This window comes from Notolepis coatsorum (assembly GCF_963971535.1).
Source record: "Notolepis coatsorum genome assembly, chromosome: 3".
In the NCBI taxonomy this organism is placed as follows: Eukaryota; Metazoa; Chordata; class Actinopteri; order Aulopiformes; family Paralepididae; genus Notolepis; species Notolepis coatsorum.
Window position 1 is genome coordinate 182,012,351 of NC_140167.1, and position 18,740 is coordinate 182,031,090.

Below are 18,740 nucleotides of genomic sequence, written 5' to 3' on the forward strand. Positions count from 1 at the left end.
AGAGAAAAAGGTAGTTCACAGAGGATGGAGAATCCACAATACTAGGTTCCAGTCTTCGACAGTATTACTGGCTTTACTGTATGCCGTTCCGATAATCTTCAGCTTCACGCCACTAATAATATTCCTAATTCAAATGCAGTCACCGTTCTCTATGTCTTCATTTACCACTCGGGAAAATAGTTCGTTTGTTTAAGCACGTATTCCACTGTCTTGTGTTCTTTACTCACGGCGCCCGGTGTGGCGATAATGTCCCTCCGGTCTGAAGCTCCACTTGTTTCCACTCTGGAGGAAACACCGCAGTCGCCGCTATGAACTGGTTCCACTGGAGAAAAGGTAAAACACAAAAAGAGCTGTGTATCCTCGCAGCCCTGCGTCCTCTGCTAGCGTCCTCTCGACTCCCGTTTTCGTTCCGCCATTGTTCATCATTGATTCTCCTTTCAGTAGCGCCAGCACTTCCGGGCACCGCCCCCGTCACGCCAGCCAGCCAATCACCTCGCGCTCCCTCCAACGACGCTCCCCAGCTGCGTAAGAAGAAGAGGGCACACATGTGTAGCCTGTATAATGTTTACATACGCTACCCCCCCCTGGTGGTCCTGCACTCGCCTGCTGTAGCTGTCGTCTGCACAAAATCACCATCCTCCCAAGATGGCTCTCTCCACTCCCGTCAGGACCTCCTGGACTCCACTCCGTCTAAACAAACAACAGGGACAGCATGGTGCAGTACAGCGACGGTACTTCACATATCATTTATCAGCTGATATTCACTTGCCTTTTCCATCAGCCAGGTATGCCTTTAGGTCCTCTTCCAGACCATCCCGGGACACGTCCTCCTCTTTGGCTTCCGCAGGTATAGACACCCCCCATACAGATACCCCTAGACCCCCACCCGCGACAAGTGTCAAAGTGGACGATTTTTTTGAAGATTTAGAGATGTTTATTTTTTCAGCAAGGACTCAAATGAGGTTGAAGAACAATGGGGGGTACACTTCCCAGGAAGTTCTTAGACTGAGAAAAATTTTGCAGAAGCTCAGAAAACTGGATAATATAATGTTACCATGATAATGGAGCTTCTGATGTGTGGAGCCCGGCTGGACATTCGGGAAGGGAGTAGATCTGGGCTTGGACAGTGTCTGCAAGCAGTTGGGACAATGACACTGAAAGATGTTGTGAATGTAGCCGGGTCAGAGGAAGTGGCTTCTTTATTGGGGCTGAGGATGGCCTGTCACAACAGGGTCTGTCTGGACGATTGGACTGAAGCGCGGAGCATCGGGGAACAATACCTGTTGCAGGATTATTTCGGTGGAACGGAAGGTCCTGATGAAGGGGATCTTTTTTTCATGAGCTGGATAAAAACTGACACAAATGGACTGACGGGAGCCTTTTGGGTTGCTCATATGTTGTTCTTGATGACATATTTTTTTTTATCCACTTTTTCTCCCATTTTCTATATTTTTCTCCCATCCCAATTTCGTATCATCCAATTCAACCCTCCCCTGTCACGAACGCTGTTTCTTGCCTCCCACAAGCCGGCTGCAATGTGGACTAAGTCATACATAGCACGAGTCCCCTCCGGTACTTGAGGTAACAGCAGTCGCATCTTTTCACCTGCGCAGCTCGATCTCTCAGTGGCGAGGAGTAACGCGTGGGAGGCTCACGCTGCCCCCGACACTTCCTGATTCTACTGCGCAGGCGCACCAACCGACCTGTAGGAGTCGCTGTCCACAACGCCCGATCCCCACCCTTCAGTTTCCCACCCCCTAATACGGCCAATGTGTATTAGTATGAACGACCAGCTAAACTGAAAGCAATGTGGAGCGCTGGGCTCGAACAGGCGAGCCCAGCGTCTCCGCATTCGTGTCGAGCGCCTTGCCCACTACGCCACGTAGCTGCCCTTCTTGATGACATATTATGTGTTGAATGGAAGTATGGATACTTTTTTTTGTTTGGGTGGAGCTTCAATGTTTTTTTGTTGTGTTGCAGAAGGACAGGTGTATTTTAGCATTTTTTTTTGTGAGATCTCATGTGGTTTTAAGTGTGATGGGGACACATGTTGCCCGATATAATGTGTAGTTAGTTGTTTAATTGTATTGACATACACCAGGGTTAGAAATTAACGGGGGCTTAGGGCATAATGCCCTTGAAAATGGACAAAATGCCCTCGAAAATCAGTTAAGGGGGGCACTTAATGCTCCCGACAGTTTACTAATTATATATATATATTTATCCGGTAATGGAGCGTCTGTGTATCGTACGGTTCAGATGACGCGCAAATAAAAAAAATCATTTGGCGGAGCCGGTGTTCTGCACTGGCTGCAGGTAGCAGCAGCACTGCAGCCAGGTGCTAGTCAGTTTGTGTAAAAATGGCACGCACAATATAAATCAATCTTCATTACGACTTTAAAAACATAGCCATTAACATTACATAGGCCTACACACATCTTGCCATAGCGTTAGGAGTTTGTAAACACAACGCACGTTTTAACTATGGTAGCCCGACGCAGCCCGCAAGCTAATACTGTAGTCAATGAAATGTCACCGTAGCTACTAGCTACTGTAGCAGAGGAGGAAATGGGAGTCTGAGAGGCGGGGTGTTTAAAGACAATGATAGGCGTTTATTCAACATCCAAGAAGGTGTAGTAAATTCCCAAACATAGACTCATGATTAACTAATGTGTGGAAATATTTAGGCCTCAAAACAATAAGAAATATGAATGTGTGTGTGGTTACAGAGACGTGATTGCCATTGTAGGCCACACAGGTCGATTTACACATGACGTGAGTGGTCAAATGATTCTATCTATGACCGCAACCCAAGGACCATCTGCTATGGCCGGGGACAATGGGCTCTGTAAAGATCAAACAAAGACAAAAGGTCATGTAGACATGTTATCTCGCTGAAGTTTCCTGTCACACACACAGTGAAGTGTTATCAGCTGCTTACGGCCTGGGGACACAGACAGACACACACACATAATCACACACACACATTTTCGAATACACATCCACACACACACACTCACACACACAGAGACACACACATAGTCACACACACACACACACACATACACACACACACTCTCACACACTCACACACACACACACATACACACACACACACACACACACACACACACACACACACACACATTCACACATACACATACACACACACACACACACACCCAGAAGATCTCCAAGTTAACTATTTCCTGGTATATTGTTAAAATAGTAATTTGAATCATTGAAGTAAGTTAAAATATAATTAGGTTTGGTCATACCTAAATGTCTACAATTAGTTAATGTGTCTGTGCTATTTTCATTTAGCTATATGGTATTGAAATGTATTCTATTAAGCTAACAGAATTTGTAGATTTGTTAGATATATGTTCTAAAAGTCAAACAGACTTAGTAATAAAGAAATATATCTGTGTTTAGGTAATCAATATATCTTGAGGTACATCAAAGTACTAACAAGTCAAGTAATGTGTTTAAGTAAAAGATATAAGGAAATGAAAATGATGCAATGTTTAAACTTTGATTAAGGTAGAGGGTTAAAGACAGCCTCTTTTTGCAGTAACTGTGAAGAGGGTTTGGCCTATAAGCCAAACCCCTATTTTCAAAATGCCAGCTTAACCGGCTTGTGATTGGAGCAATTAATGTGATGATGTCATCAACTCCGAGACACGGCCTGGGCTATAATAATGGGTGTGTGATGTGGGGAGAGGAACTCAAGGAGAACAACAGAAGAACTCTGAACCAAAAACCCACACAGGACAAGACCTCTCTCACCATCTCCACCATCAACACCAAGGGAGGCCAAGGCAGAACGAGAACAAAAGGACTTTTTGGAGGGAAAACCAACTTCTTTGTTTTGTCAGCCAAGACAACACAAAGACCAGCAACAACTTATCAATTATCATTCTTTATACTGTAATATTAGGCTGGTTGTATCATCTTACGGCATAGTGTTTGTGATCAACAACCATAGCATCTTCTTATTATAATTTGTATACATTCTTAAACTTTGATTAAACAACTGTTAAACTATCTTTCCTCCTAAATTCCTTCTGCCTGCACGCCTGCTCAGTCAGTTTGAAGAGAAGTGATTCCCAGCTTTAAGGTATTTAATCACAACGCAGAGTACTAAGGCAACCCGGTTCTGAAGCAGAGCAGAACCGAAACAGCCTGGGAATCCACTTCAAAGGCTAACATACAACTGTGTTTTACTAACTCCAACCGGGACTATTGCCGCTTTTCCACTGCATGTTGATGTTATCATAGATATAACTCCTCCTAACGTTACCGGAGCTGGTGGTCCGTGACGCTAAAATGTCCGTGGGGACCCGGCGCCAACCCATAGATAGTTCCAACTCACCGAATTACGTAATCCACCACAGTTGCACTCAATATTTAAATAATGTTAGTCTAAATAAATGTAGACAGAAACATAATAATTTCAAGCAGAAAACGAATCTTTCCATTAAGAACTGACAATCAGGGAATTTAAACATGGTTGACATTGTTTTTGTGTGTTTATATTAAAGAAAGGAAAGTCTAGTGCTGATGAGAATTATGTAAATAAATGTTTTTCTAAAATCAAAAAAATCTCTCTCTCTCTCTCGCTTTCTCTCTCTCTCTCTCTCTCTCTCTCTCTCTCTCTCTCTCTCTCTCTCTCTCTCTCTCTATCTCTCTCTCTCTCTCTCGCGTTATCTTAGTCTTTACTACACCAGTTAGACTTAGACCATTAGTTTAGTGTCATGTCAGCAACACATCTGCCAAGGGATGGAAGTTGATATGACGGTTGTCGAGATATGCGTGCCACAGACAAACACGCATTTTCTTCCTTTATAGTCAGATGCTCCTGCAGTATAAATGTAAATACCCGCCCTTAATTATCGATTTCCATAAATTTTTCATTAATCTAGCCTCACGTTACCAGTGGGGATCTGTCTGAACTCTAACAGGAAAAATACCGCCCCCTATTGTCTCTCCGGATGGTACTGCACCCCTTTGGATTGGATTGAATGAAAAGCATGGAGAAAAAAAAGTCCTGCTTCCACATTTTACTTGTCAGACAAGTAACCGGAGACGGTCCAAGTAATCGCCCACCACCAGAACAGCGGAGAATGTTTCCAGTACCCAGCGTTGGATCAATAAACGCGATCGATATTTGGAATGGCGATCAGGAATTGGAATAATCTTTTTGGAGAACATCTGATCTGAGGTAAGGAATCTATTTTACCAGTCTTGGGATAATCAGAGCTATTTTCACCTATATATCAGCGTGTGTCTGTGTGTGTGTGCGATCAGGAAATAAGATAATCGATTTTTCAGCGTGCATAAGTACACATATACTATTGATAATCTAGCGTTTATTTGAAAACTATTCATAAATAGGCCGAAAAATTACAACGTGTTTTGTGTATTCCAGTAAAGGGCGTTTATCACAGAATCTTTATTTTGTTTTGGAACTTTAAAAAAACTAGAGTTTTTCAAAATGGTATAAAACGGAAATGAACCGATTAAAAAACGATCCGTTTCGACAATGTTGACTGCAAACAAGTCATTGATAAGCGACGGCCATATTAGACACATAGCCATAAGCTAAGATATAGTTTATGCGTTCGCAAATATGAGAGCTCTGTCATTGAAGTGGGTGGTGGCACGCAACGGGGTTCCGGGGCACCGGACCCGTGGCACTCAAAGTGTTAACAACAACAAACATGTTAAAACATTAAAATGCAAGTTGAATAAACATCCAAATTCATCATCAATCAACATAAAACATTAATCAACAACAACCAACGGAAATTAGCCTATGGCTATAATTGGGTACATTTACACCTGATGTAATTACATTTTTGTGTGTCCATTAACTAACACTTTGGCTGCCGGAAAACGCCTAAACACGTCATTCCCGGCCATGCTCAAGTTGCCGAAGACGCTTTACAGCGTCTTTAATATCAATATTTCAAAAATCTGGGATCGGATTCATATTTCCCCTCCGCTGGCCTGAGATCCACCAGGAGGACCCACTGAGCTCTCTGGCGGTTCAGGAGCGCCATCTGGTGGCCGATCGGCGCAATCGCTTAACAGGAAGTGCTATGGAGATTGTGCTGGTCGGCCGTATTACTTCCGGGCACTAGCTATAGGTTCCGGGACTCGATCTCGACACACTACATAGCGATCGATTGCCAATAACTCGATAAACAACATGATTTGGACGTATATACCATTATACAAGCTGGAGATGGACCGGGTAAATCGACATCCCATAATGGTAAAATTTCTACTCTACGATGATCGCCCAACGGCGCGCGGAGACTGGGGTGAGTTTTAGCGTGTAAAGTTACCGTCTTCGATACTAACTGCTATTATCAACATTTGACCCACATTAGATGATTGGTATAACGCTGCCCACGGAATTATAAACGCCCCCTAGCCCATCCGGTCAACATCAGATGACGTGTAGTAACTTCTAGAAGTACGTCTAGTTGGAATTTTTTATATCGCGCTGATTGCCATAAAACTTTATTGCATCATCAATATAATGTATTTGGGGCTATAGATCACGTTCTGGAGAAAGCTGCAGAAAGAGATGAAAACATACTTATACATTAGACCATACTTTACTATGAATATGTGAATGAAAAAGTTTAACGTTGCTACACAATGAACAATACATATAGGACTTTGAATGGGCCCTAATAATGGCAATGTAGCAATATAATTTAAAAAGTTATAGCCCTGCAAAGAAGGGGACTTTCTCTATAGACAAATAGAGCCGGCAACCTACGGTTGATAATGAATTTAACCCATGGCAGCCAAAGTGTTAATGTACTGTGTCCCCCTTGAACAAATAAATAAAAATCAAATCAAGTCCAATTCAGGTATTACCTCATTCTGCACAATGTTAGAAAATGGAGGACTTGTGAGCTTTCAAACCTTGAAAGATACATACGGTTTGGAAAAATACAACTTTTTCAGATACCTACAGCTACGCCAGTACTTTCTAAAAGAGGTAAAGGTGTCTGAGTCCAATACCCCAATAGTGTTATTATATTCATTCAGGCATACAAAAACAAGATGAGTAAAACTGTGTCTAAATTATATAATAGCTTTGTTCAGGCCAGAACTAACTCCACAAGTTACATTAGAACAAATTGGGAAAATGAATCAAACATTGAAATAACTGAAGACGAATGGGAAAACATGTGCAGAACTAAATGTAGCTCGACTAAATCAAAAACATGGAGAGAATTCTGCTGGAAAAACTTGACCAGATTCTTCATAACCCCCAAAATCAAATCCCAACAAGTAGGCATAGAGCAACCATGTTGGAGACAGTGCGGCCAGAGGGAGGCAAACCACTCTCATATCTTTTGGAATTGTCCAGGTATTCAACGTTATTGGCAAGATGTTCACTCCACCATGCAGGATATATTGAGTTTTAAGATACCGGAGACCTTCTCCTATTTGTACCTGGGTAACTTACCTGAGGAATTAGTAGGAGGAGACAGATATTTGATTAAAATATTTTTAGCAGCAAGTAAGAAAGCGATCACGCGTCTCTGGTATCACCAAGAACCTCCAACAAAATACAAATGGATCAAGGCCATTATAGGTGAAATATACACAATGGAAAGACTTGTTCAATAAACTACTGAAGATGATATCAGCAGCTTATATTCTTTCAGGACATGTCAGTATCTACTCAGATTCCTGTGTACGTTGAGGCTAAAGATGTCAAGTCACCACATACTGGACCCTGATAGGTTTGACCTATTAGTGACATCACACATGTAACTCAGATTTCAGGAAAGTACAGAGAAGCTCTCTCTCTCCAAGAATGTGAAAAAGGTGCTCTGGTGACAAGTTCTACACAAATAACAATCTGTATAGTCAAAGTCACACCTCCAAGAGGAGTTAACCATAAATAACTATCTGTATAGTCAAAGTCACACCTCCAAGAGGAGTTAACCATAAATAACAATCTGTATAGTCAAAGTCACACCTCAAAGAGGAGTTAACCATAAATAACGTAAGGTTATGTATATAACCAAGTTCTATGAATTATGGTGACGCTCAGCATCATTCTGCACGCACTTCACTTCGTGCACGAGCACTGAATAAAAATTCCACAATGTACCTTTACATCCCAACATTTGTCTGGCCACACCCCTATCCGCTTACCTTCATAAGCAGGTGTGTGGTCACCTACTCGCCTCCTTCCCAAACTTTCACCACAAGGCGAGATCAAGGGCCGCAGTGGCGTCCTGATGCTGAGCGTCACCATAATTCATAGAACTTGGTTATATACATAACCTTACGTTCTATTTCATTATGGCTTCCGCTCAGCATCATTCTGCACAAGAGGAGCTGAGCGGGAGCCAAAGCTCGACAAATGTACCCCGCTGAGGCCCCCCACAACCATCAGACCGGGGAGGACCGAGCCCCCCGACCCTCCCTAATGGAGGATACCCTCCCTATTGGAGGCTTACGGGAGGGAGACGGATCCGACCGTGCAAAGAGGAACTCAAGCAACTCAACGCACAGGGTGAGCAGACCGTGGCTTGACCCCACGACTACGCACACGCACAACCTGCATGCCACCAGGGAACGAACGGATGGAACAACCCTCGTTACTGCCCCCAAAATCACGGGGTCAAGAGCAAACCCAACCCCGTGGCAAGGCCGTAGCAGCGGAGCGCGAAGGAAGACCCAGACCCACTGAAGGGACTGGATCCCCTGGAAAAAAGGGGGCCCGGAGAGGTCAATGACGCCAGGCATCAAGACCCCACCAGGCGGTCACTTAGTGACACCGCCCCCCACATCGCCAGCATATTCGGATAGAGCCCCTCCAAGAGCGGGCCCTTACCCCCCAATAGTACACCGCCTGGCACACTGACCCTGCAGAACAGGCAGTCAGCATGGCCATAAAGCACTCAAAAAAGGTTAACCAACGGAAGCAGGCAGCGCACCGGGGAAACCAGGCAGCAGGCTGGAGACCTGAGCCTGGAGCACTGCGGACGAGACAGGCGCCAAAGGAGTCAACTGAAAAACAGCCCCCCCGGCGGAAGGGGCGTATGCTGGCGTTGTTGAGCACCATGACAAAGCCTCCATTAAAAAAAACCCACCCAGAGGGGTCGAGGCAGAGAAGGCTGACACGATTGGCAGACGTCATGAACGTGCAGGGGCACACTCAACCGGGTAACCCGGGAGTTGACTCTGCTCCAACACACCAGGGAATCAACCACCCTCTCGGTACACAGACGGTGGTTGTTCCTATAACCCCTCAAGAAAAAACTCCAAAACACACCTGCGGGTATACACTGGCTATACCGCAGTACAAGTGTTTCAGTTTCCAAAAAAGGGTTATTCCAGGCCTACGGGTCGACGAAACATTACTTCGGACCGGGCCCGGCGGCTCGGGAAGCACACAGGGTTACCAGAGGAGGTCCAAAAGACCACCCCAACAGCCCCCTCTTCGCCACGCGTGAGAGAGGAGCGAAAATAATGGATAACCAGCCCTAAGCTCACTGCACTTGGTATTCCCAGGCGGTCTCCCATCCAAGTACTAACCAGGACCGAACCTGCTTAGCTTCCGAGATCGGACGAGATCGGGCGCGTTCAGGTTGGTATGGCCGTAAGCCATTACGATAGAGCAGAGTACAACATGTACCCAACAAAGGGTCTCCATAACGCCTAATCCTGTGACACCCGGGCCGACCCGGCATTTTTCCCCCCGAAAAAAGCACAAGTCCCTCAGGGTACCAGAACAGCAGATCTGCATCCCCGGCGGACAACGGGTTGAACTGACCTGGACCAGCGTGACCAGAACCAGTCCCGTGCCCTAACCACGCCGACATGCCCACTCCAGAAGAGGGGGTAGGTATGCGTGTCGATCTAAAACATGAAAAGAGGGCGCCACCCAGACGGTCCCATTCGTACCGCGCTCAGTGGCCCACCCCAAGGGCGTGAGACCCCTCTACCTATGTTCTGATCTATTCCGTTAACATCCCCCAGACATGAACGAGAATTCACCGAGACAACCTAGTAAACTGGCGCTCGGAAGAGACAAAACTCTATAAAAACGCTGTTTTAATAACGAGCAACCAAGGCGCACATAGCCCCTGCGTGAACACCCCGAGCCAGCACTATGTACGCGTCGAGACCCAAACACATCAATGGATAGTCTAGCAAGACACCAGACATTGTTCCTCCAAGTCGTCTGGGAGAACGACACGGAGCCGTCGTGCTTTATGTCCCTTCCTCTTTTTATTTAAAAAAGAAAGAAACACAGACTGACATGAATCCCACGTGACGCAGCTGAGGGTAAACATTTTTACATTTTTACATCCCGCCACCCTCGCCACAGGGAGGAGACGGAAATCCCCAGAGAGACTTCCCACGCGAGCTGTACAGATTGAAAAGTATATATTGCAACATTGAGCTATGTAACACTTGAGTTTAGGGCTCTCCGAGGAGGAGGCACTGAACCAATACACACTCAATAATCGAATTGAATCGAATACACACACAATAGAGCAGAACTCCTTTTTTGAAGTTCTACTCACCTTGACAATCTGAGGAGGAGGCTCTGTACTCTGAGGAGGCTCCCTCACTGGGAAGGAGAGTCCGAACTCACAGAAGGCACTTCTCTCTGAGGAGGAGCTTCGTGAGGAGGAGCTCTGACAACTCCCTGAAACAGATCCATAACATGGACCTGAACAACCCACGGAAGTCCTACCACTAGAGACGCGCTCAGTGACGTACTCTATGGCGGGGGAATTTCCGCGGTGCACACGCCCAATCTTCCAGGGCGTGGGACCAGGAAACCCCCCCCCCCCTTACCCTGTAACGTGCCGAACAGAAACGTGACAGGAACCTTGAAGGACAGGTGGTTTTAACCCCTGACCAACAGAAAAAGGGGAGGAAAGGATTACCAGTTCACCCCTTTACGACCCCTCACCCATGATACGATGTAATGACAAATAGAGTTTTATTAAGGAAAAAACACAGAACAGAGAGGGCCCCTTTAAGAGCCCCGGTCCAGACTTACACATGTGCTTCTGTGGGCCAAACCTAACCCAGTTGTAGATCACAAGACACACACAACCCTTCATCACAACAAAAAATGGCAAAAGTACACTCTTGCTACAGAGGAACGCTGTTTTTCATAACGAGAGAAGACAGAAGTCTTCGATTATGTATTGGCCACAGGCCTTGCTAAGCACATATGATAAGTGACCAACAACCTTTTCTCTAGGAAAAAATAGTTTCTCAAGCAGAAAGCACAACCCCAGCAATTAAGCTGAGGGTTACTTCGTATCCCCACAAACACAGTGACACAATATATTGTAACCAAACATGTCTGAGAGGAGGGGGGGAAGCCCCAGGGAACCGGGGGGACACCCCTCCCATCTTACCCTTGATACGACCCAGGCGAACAGGCACCTCTGTTAATGTGTGAACATACTGTTCATTGTCATCACAGGCCGAGAAAAAGATTCATTCCTCAATCACATGTCACTAAGCATAGCTTTACAGGTTTAAATAACCCTCTTAGTTGTGAGTTCACCCACGGTACAAGTACAACGTTACATGAACACACATGTTCTCATCACAACCAAACCAGTTCATTTTTACACACGTAAAAAACAACGCCGATTTACTACAGAGAAAAGCTATACCAGTGACGAGACAATTCACACACAACACGCGTCGTATCCTCAATGTATTGCAGCAACACATGTTTTGGAAACATCGTTATTACAAAACATTTAGAAGGGAAGAAAAGAAGAAGTGTTTAAAGTCCGGTCGGGACTCCTACCTTCACCCAGAACGCCGGCCGAAAGAACAGCAACACTGGTTAACGGGAGACTGGGTTGAACCCAGCACCTCCTGCGCCGGTGACGAGGGTATGTCCGCAACGCCACCCAGCCGCCGTTCTCCATATTGACGAAGTCCTCGCTGGCACTGGCAACCGGGTGTAGGGTCGACTAACATCCTCTGTCAAAGATGACGTCGTAGTCAGAGTGTTTTAAGGCATGTTATAGTCACAGTATCGTTTCAACAGTGTAGCATTAAGCGGGTGGCTACGTGGCGTAGTGGGCAAGGCGCTCGCCACGAATGCGGAGACGCTGGGCTCGCCTGTTCGAGCCCAGCGCTCCACATTGCTTTCAGTTTAGCTGGTCGTTCATACTAATACACATTGGCCGTATTAGGGGGTGGGAAACTGATGGGTGGGGATCGGGCGTTGTGGACAGCGACTCCTACAGGTCGGTTGGTGCGCCTGCGCAGTAGAATCAGGAAGTGTCGGGGGCAGCGTGAGCCTCCCACGCGTTACTCCTCGCCACTGAGAGATCGAGCTGCGCAGGTGAAAAGATGCGACTGCTGTTACCTCAAGTACCGGAGGGGACTTGTGCTATGTATGACTTAGTCCACATTGCAGCCGGCTTGTGGGAGGCAAGAAACAGCGTTCATGACAGGGGAGGGTTGAATTGGATGATGCAAAATTGGGATGGGAGAAAATATAGAAAATGGGAGAAAAAGTGGATAAAAAAAAAAAAAAAAAAAACAGTGTAGCATTAAGCTAACAGCCGTCCGACTGATAGCAACAAGCTAACGTTTACTAGCCTGGTAAACACAGCGAGCTAGCGCCGCAGCTAACAGCTGACTGGCTAACACAGTAGGCCACAAACTAGCACGCCAGCTAAGCAGCTATCACCTGAACTGTACACAACAACATAACAAGCCACACTTCAGACAGGCCGCTGTCCAAGTCCCTCCCCATCCTAAGAGGGAAGAGAAAAAGAATGTCAAACACAGTTTTCAACAGTGATTTACCAGACATACAGCGGAGCCAGCACAATTCACATTTCGGGCTGCAGCCGACTTTGAGCATGGAACACCCGATAAAGAAGATCCTATGCCCACATTTCCTCGTTAGGGCGTACTTTCACTTTTATGTGAAAGATGGGGCCTGCACGGGACAGAGAAGCATCCGCTCGTCCAGAGAATCCTGGGTTCACCAGGTCCTGGTCGCGGCCCACTAGATTGACCATCATGGGCGTCAGACCAAGATCCTCCGACCGCCGTTTAAGAAGCCGAGCAGAGGACCCCAGTCTGGAGTCAGCGTTTCGTAAAATTGTCAGCTAACCCCCACAGCATCAACAACAACCAGAGCTCGCAAGCAAAACAGTATGTACCCCACCCTGGAAGCAACCGCTTTCTCACAACAGTCGGTGCTTCCCACAGTCCAGCTGTATGGCCGGAGGGCCAAACCCATCCAGCCGCAGCAAGGAGGACTGTAGTTGGGGAGCATGTCAGCGGCGTGAGCTCCTAATACGAAAAAGCCGTTGAAGGTCAGAATGATCATCATCTTCCAGACACTCCAGTGACGAAGACAATATCGCCGTAAATAGTGAGAGAGAAAATAAAGATATGATGTCAACGTATCTTCCCGTTCTTTTGTTTTCCAACTTTCTTCTACTAACAACCTCGTCAAGTGGGGATCTACCGAAGGCACTTCCTTGTGGTGAAAGTGAAGAAGGAGGAGAGTAGGTGACCACACACCTGCTTATGAAGGTAAGCGGATAGGGGTGTGGCCAGACGAATGTTGGGATGTAAAGGTACATTGTGGAATTTTTATTCAGTGCTCGTGCATGAAGTGAAGTGCGTGCAGAATGATGCTGAGCGGAAGCCATAATGAAATAGAACAATCTGTATAGTCAAAGCCACGCCTCCAAAATGAGTTTTGGAGCAATTCCATGAAAATGTCAACCTCACCATGAAAAAGAAAGTTATAAAAAATCAAGTCCAATTCACTGGTTCAGAGAAATGGTATCTCCCTCTGTTATCCATGTGAGGATTGAGGTGTTCACGAATCTGATCAAAACTGACCCAGGACATGTCCTCTTTGGTTGGAAGTGCAAAGACCAGGCCCGATTTGTAATTTTTTCTGAGAAATTGAATTTCAGCCCCTGTGTTGTCTTGCTGGGTGACCAATCCTACAAATTGCCTGTTCGTTTTGTTTGTTGTCTCAAACTCAACGAGGAGACAATCCCCTGTCTTGATGGTAGGTGGGTGACAGTTGACCTTGTCAGAGGATACAGGTGGTGGACGTCTGGCCTCTTCAATGTGACTACTGGCTTGTGTGCACGAGACAGCTGGGGGTCTGGCTGTTGACAAGAGAGAGGTGGTCTTGTCAGAGGAGACGGGTGGTCTGGCCAATTCAGAGGAGGAGAGAAAAGTGTGATGGTATGATGTATCAGCGATGGAGTACATCTTGTGTTTGATCTTCCCCCATGATACAACCTCGATGTGATGCACTCCCTGTGTGCCATGAAGCGTGGGGACATCTTCCCACTTGGCCTCCAGCTCCTGTTTCTCACTGAAGCTCTTGATCTCCTCAGGTGTCACCTCGTCAACAGATATGTTTGGGCACCTCTGCCCAGCGACTCTGGCGAAGTCGGCAGCAGTGTTGACAACTCCCGCCTGTCTGCTGACCACGGCTGTGCTGACTGCTCGCTTGACCGTGCCTCCTACTCCGTCAATGGCTCCCTTGCCATGGCTGGTGGCAAAAAAGTGCCACTCAACGTGGAGGTTGGGGAACATTTCCCGGAAACTTGACGATAAAAAGGCCCACAAAAATTTGTTTTTTAACTGGGAGGCAGCTCCATCGCTGAATATGTGCAGCTGTGTCATGTGGGGATGTTTTCTCCTGATGTTTTCTACAATCTTTCCCATAAAGGTTGCCACAGCCTTCTTGTCGTGGTCCAGGCTGTCACTCACCACCACATAGGACAAGGGGTCAGCGTCAGACCAGGCAACGGAGGTGAAGATGGAGATCTGCTTCTGATTCCAGTGGGCATACTGGATCTCATCCTGGTACGCCGCCGTGTAGTTCTCGGCGAAGTCCACTTGCAGAACCACAGAATCTCCATCTGCTTGGGCGGTCGCCTTCTTCTCCTCAAATGCAGCACTTGTTTTCTTTTTAAGAAGCAGTGCTTCAGAAATTGTAGTGCACTGCTCGTGAGAAGACGAAGTACATCTCCTAGTACCCCAGTCTTCTGGACCTTCATTTGCACTCCACCGACCGTCTCCCAGGCATACCAGGTGGTCTTCAGTTGTTTATCCTCATCTGGTATGTGGTCCACAATACTGTTCCGGAACAGTTTTGTATCTCTGCACTCCTCGCAAGTGTTCAGCATGCATTGTGGCTCATCAGTGCTGCAAACCACGGAACTGACAAATTCTGTCGAGCTCTTAAAGACTTTGCGAGGAACATGGCGCAACACACATTCCAGGAGAAGGGTAGTGTTTGCATGGTACCTACACAGACACACGTTCCTTGGCGTTTCTGAACAGAGACAGACATGTGGCCGGAGTTCAGCAAACTTGGATTTGCCAATGACAATGTCAGGATTGTCCTCCTTAAAACAGCGGTAAGCCTCCATAAGGGACATGGACATTTTGTTTTTTAACCCTCTTCTTGACTCCTCCCTCTCTTATGGTCACTGCATCCTTCATTCCTGGGGCCTGCCTTGAAATGTCGTCCCTGGAATAATACTCATTTACTTTCTGTTTGGTTTCATTTGAGATTTCTGTGTTTTTTGGGGTGGTTTTTCTTTTTTTTTTAACTTAAATTTTTATTAACATTTATAGACAAACAACACTTACACAAAAATGGATCCCATAACACAATATGAAAGAATGCAGTGAACATAAATGGTTACATGAATAGCATTGTTGGTTATATGTTTCCACTACAGTTGTTTTTCCAGGCACTTAATACAAAGACTGATTGTATACCGCCCTTGAACAGGTATAGACAAATTTAATACCTACTCAAAAGGATTAGGTACTGACTAAGGCAAATATGTATGGTATGGGTCCAGTGACCCTCCTTGAATTTCCTTCTTCTCTTATCCTTCGCCCTTTCTATTTCTTTTATACTAAATTTCTCTTTGCCTTTTGATTCACCCATTTACAAACCACATCTTCCTTGATTATTAGTACAACATTGTTAAACAGACATAAATAATAAAGTACAAAATAAGTCAAAAGTGTGTGATATGGGTTCAGAGACCCTCCTTGAACCTCTTTCCTCCTTTACCCTTCGCCCTCTTGTGATGCATTTGGTTCTTCCTCTGTGATGTCGTTTTCGTTCCCCTTGTAATCCTCCCACTTTCCCCATCTTTCTCCAAATTTCTCTTCCTGTAACCTCAGCATGTGTGTTATCCTCTCCATATCCTGTATCTCCTCCACTATTCCTACCCATTGTGCTATTGTCGGTGGGTCTTCTTTGTACCACAGTTTTGTTATTGCTTTTCTGGCCGCTATCAACATTATCTTTATTAAATATTTGTCCCCCCCTTGTATTCCCTCGTGTGTCAGGTCTCCTAAGTAAAGCACCAGTCCTGTTTGTGGTAACCCGTATCCTAATATTCTGATCATTGCCTCCCCTATCTCCTCCCAATACCCCTTCAGCTTCTGACATCCCCAGAATATGTGCGTGTGATTTGCCCCCTCCTTCCCACACATCCTCCAGCATGCTCTTTGTGTTGGTGCATATTTTCCCTTCAGCTCTGGGGTTATAAAGAATCTGATTATGTTTTTCCATCCAAACTCTTTCCATATCCTCGATCCTGTTGTTGAATGTTGCACCTCGCATATGTTCCCCCATTCCTTCCCTGTTATTCCTATCTCTAGTTCTCTCTCCCATTTCTCCCTTATATAATCGGTCGTGTGTCCCTTGCTGGTCATTATAGCCCGGTACAGTGCTGATATTACCCTTCCTTTCCCTCCTTCGTATGCCCTTACTATCATCCTAATTATTCCATTCTGTTCTTCTTCCTTGTCCCCTCTTATTTCTTTATTATAGTAATCTCTAATCTGTAGATATCTGAAGTGGTCCTTGTTTCTAGTCCAAATTTCTCCTTTAATTTTTGTAGTGTTTGCATTTCCCCCTTCTCTATCATTTTGCATATTGCTGTTGCCCCCCCCCTCTCCCACCTTCTGAATCCATGGTCCAGCCTCCCTGGTTTGAATCTCTTGTCATGTGCTATTCATCTCAGAACCCCTGACTGCTTCTTTAATTTGTGTGTTTTTACTACTCTGTTCCATATGGTCAAGGTGCATTTGGTGATAGGATCTAACAGTCCCTCTTTTTCTTTGAACAGTTCCCTATCTCCCACCAGAGCTTGTACCTTGTATCCCTCCCCTTCTTTTTCAATGTCTTTCCATCTTGCCTCATATTTATCGTTACACCAGCACGTCACTGCTCTCAGTTGCGCTGCATAATAATAATCTTGTAGGCTGGGTACTGCCATCCCTCCCTCTTCCTTTGGTAGTTGTAGTGTTTTATATCTGACCCATGGTCTTCTCCCCGCCCATATGAACCTCGATATCAGTCTGTCCCACTCCCTGAATTGATTCTGTGGTATTTGTATCGGTAGTGACTGGAACAGGTACAGTAACCTTGATAGTATGTTCATTTTAATGACCTCTATTCTTGAATTGAAGTCCAAGGGCATTACTGTCCATCTCTCTAAGTCTCTCTTGATGTTCTGATTTATCTGTGTATAGTTCGCCTCAAACAGTTTCCCCACCCCTCTCGTGATGTTCACCCCTAAGTATTTAATCTTGTCCATGTCCCATCTTATCCCGTACTGTTCCCTAATTTCCGTTGTTGGGGTATAGTTCCATGCTAAGGTCTGTGTCTTTGTCACGTTTAGTTTGTATCCTGAGTAGTGGCCATATTCCTTCAGTAGATCCATCAGTGCCGGGAAGCTCTTGTCTGGTTGTCTCATGTATACTATCACGTCGTCCGCAAATAGGCCTAGTTTATATTCCGTTCCCTTTATCCTTACTCCCTTGATGTCCTCGGTCTGTCTGATCAGTTGCGCCAGTGGTTCTATGAAAACGACGAAGAGCGTTGGTGAGAGACAACATCCCTGTCTGGTAGCCCTCTCTAATCTGATTCTATCCGTCAGGCTGCCATTCACCTTAACCCTCGCTGTCGGTTCTTGATATAGCGCCTTGATCATCTTCATCGCCCTCCCGTTCAGTCCGAACCTCATCAATGTTTTATATAAAAATTTCCAGCTCACACTGTCGAATGCTTTTTCTGCATCTAGGCTAATCAGTACCGCGCTACCACCTTGTTTTTGTATCTCCTCTACTATGTGTAATGTCTTTCTCACGTTGTCCTGTGTCTGTCTCCCTTTAATAAATCCAGTTTGATCTTCATCTATAATGTCTGGCATAAACGTCTCAAATCTCTTTGATATTATCGATGTATACATCTTGTAATCCACGTTGAGTATGGACACAGGTCTGAAACTACTACATAATTCTCTATCCTTCCCTTCCTTCGGTATCGTGGTGATTATGGCTTCCTTCCACGAGGGGGGGCATTTTGCCCTCTTCCATCGTGTGTCTGAACGCCGCCCCTAACATGTGTGCTAATTCCGTTCTAAATGTCTTGTAGAATTCCGATGGGAATCCGTCGCTCCCCGGAGATTTGTTGTTTTTAGCTCTACTAATTGCCTCTTCCAGTTCTCGTTCCGTAATTATTTTATTTAATTCTTCATTCTGTTCTTTCCCTATCGATGGTAACTCTAGCTTCTCCAGATATGCTTCTATTTCCTCTTCTCCCGCTGCTTTTGGCTGTGTGTATAGTCTCTCATAGTATTCTCTAAATGTCCTCTCTATTTCAGCTGGGTCTCTCAATA

At 45.6% G+C, this 18,740-nt stretch overlaps 1 protein-coding gene across 1 annotated transcript in view; it reads left to right on the forward strand.

The window, feature by feature from the left end:
- Positions 1-15,380: 15,380 nt before the first annotated feature.
- LOC311226089 (putative ATP-dependent RNA helicase Pl10) overlaps positions 15,381-18,740 on the forward strand; it is a gene marked incomplete at both ends in the record, with an annotated part of 74,402 nt that continues 71,042 nt past the window's right edge. Inside the window, one exon of the mRNA XM_084311464.1 lies at positions 15,381-15,449. Within this exon, the coding sequence (XP_084167590.1) occupies positions 15,381-15,449 (69 nt within the window). The remainder of the gene's footprint in view (positions 15,450-18,740) is intronic.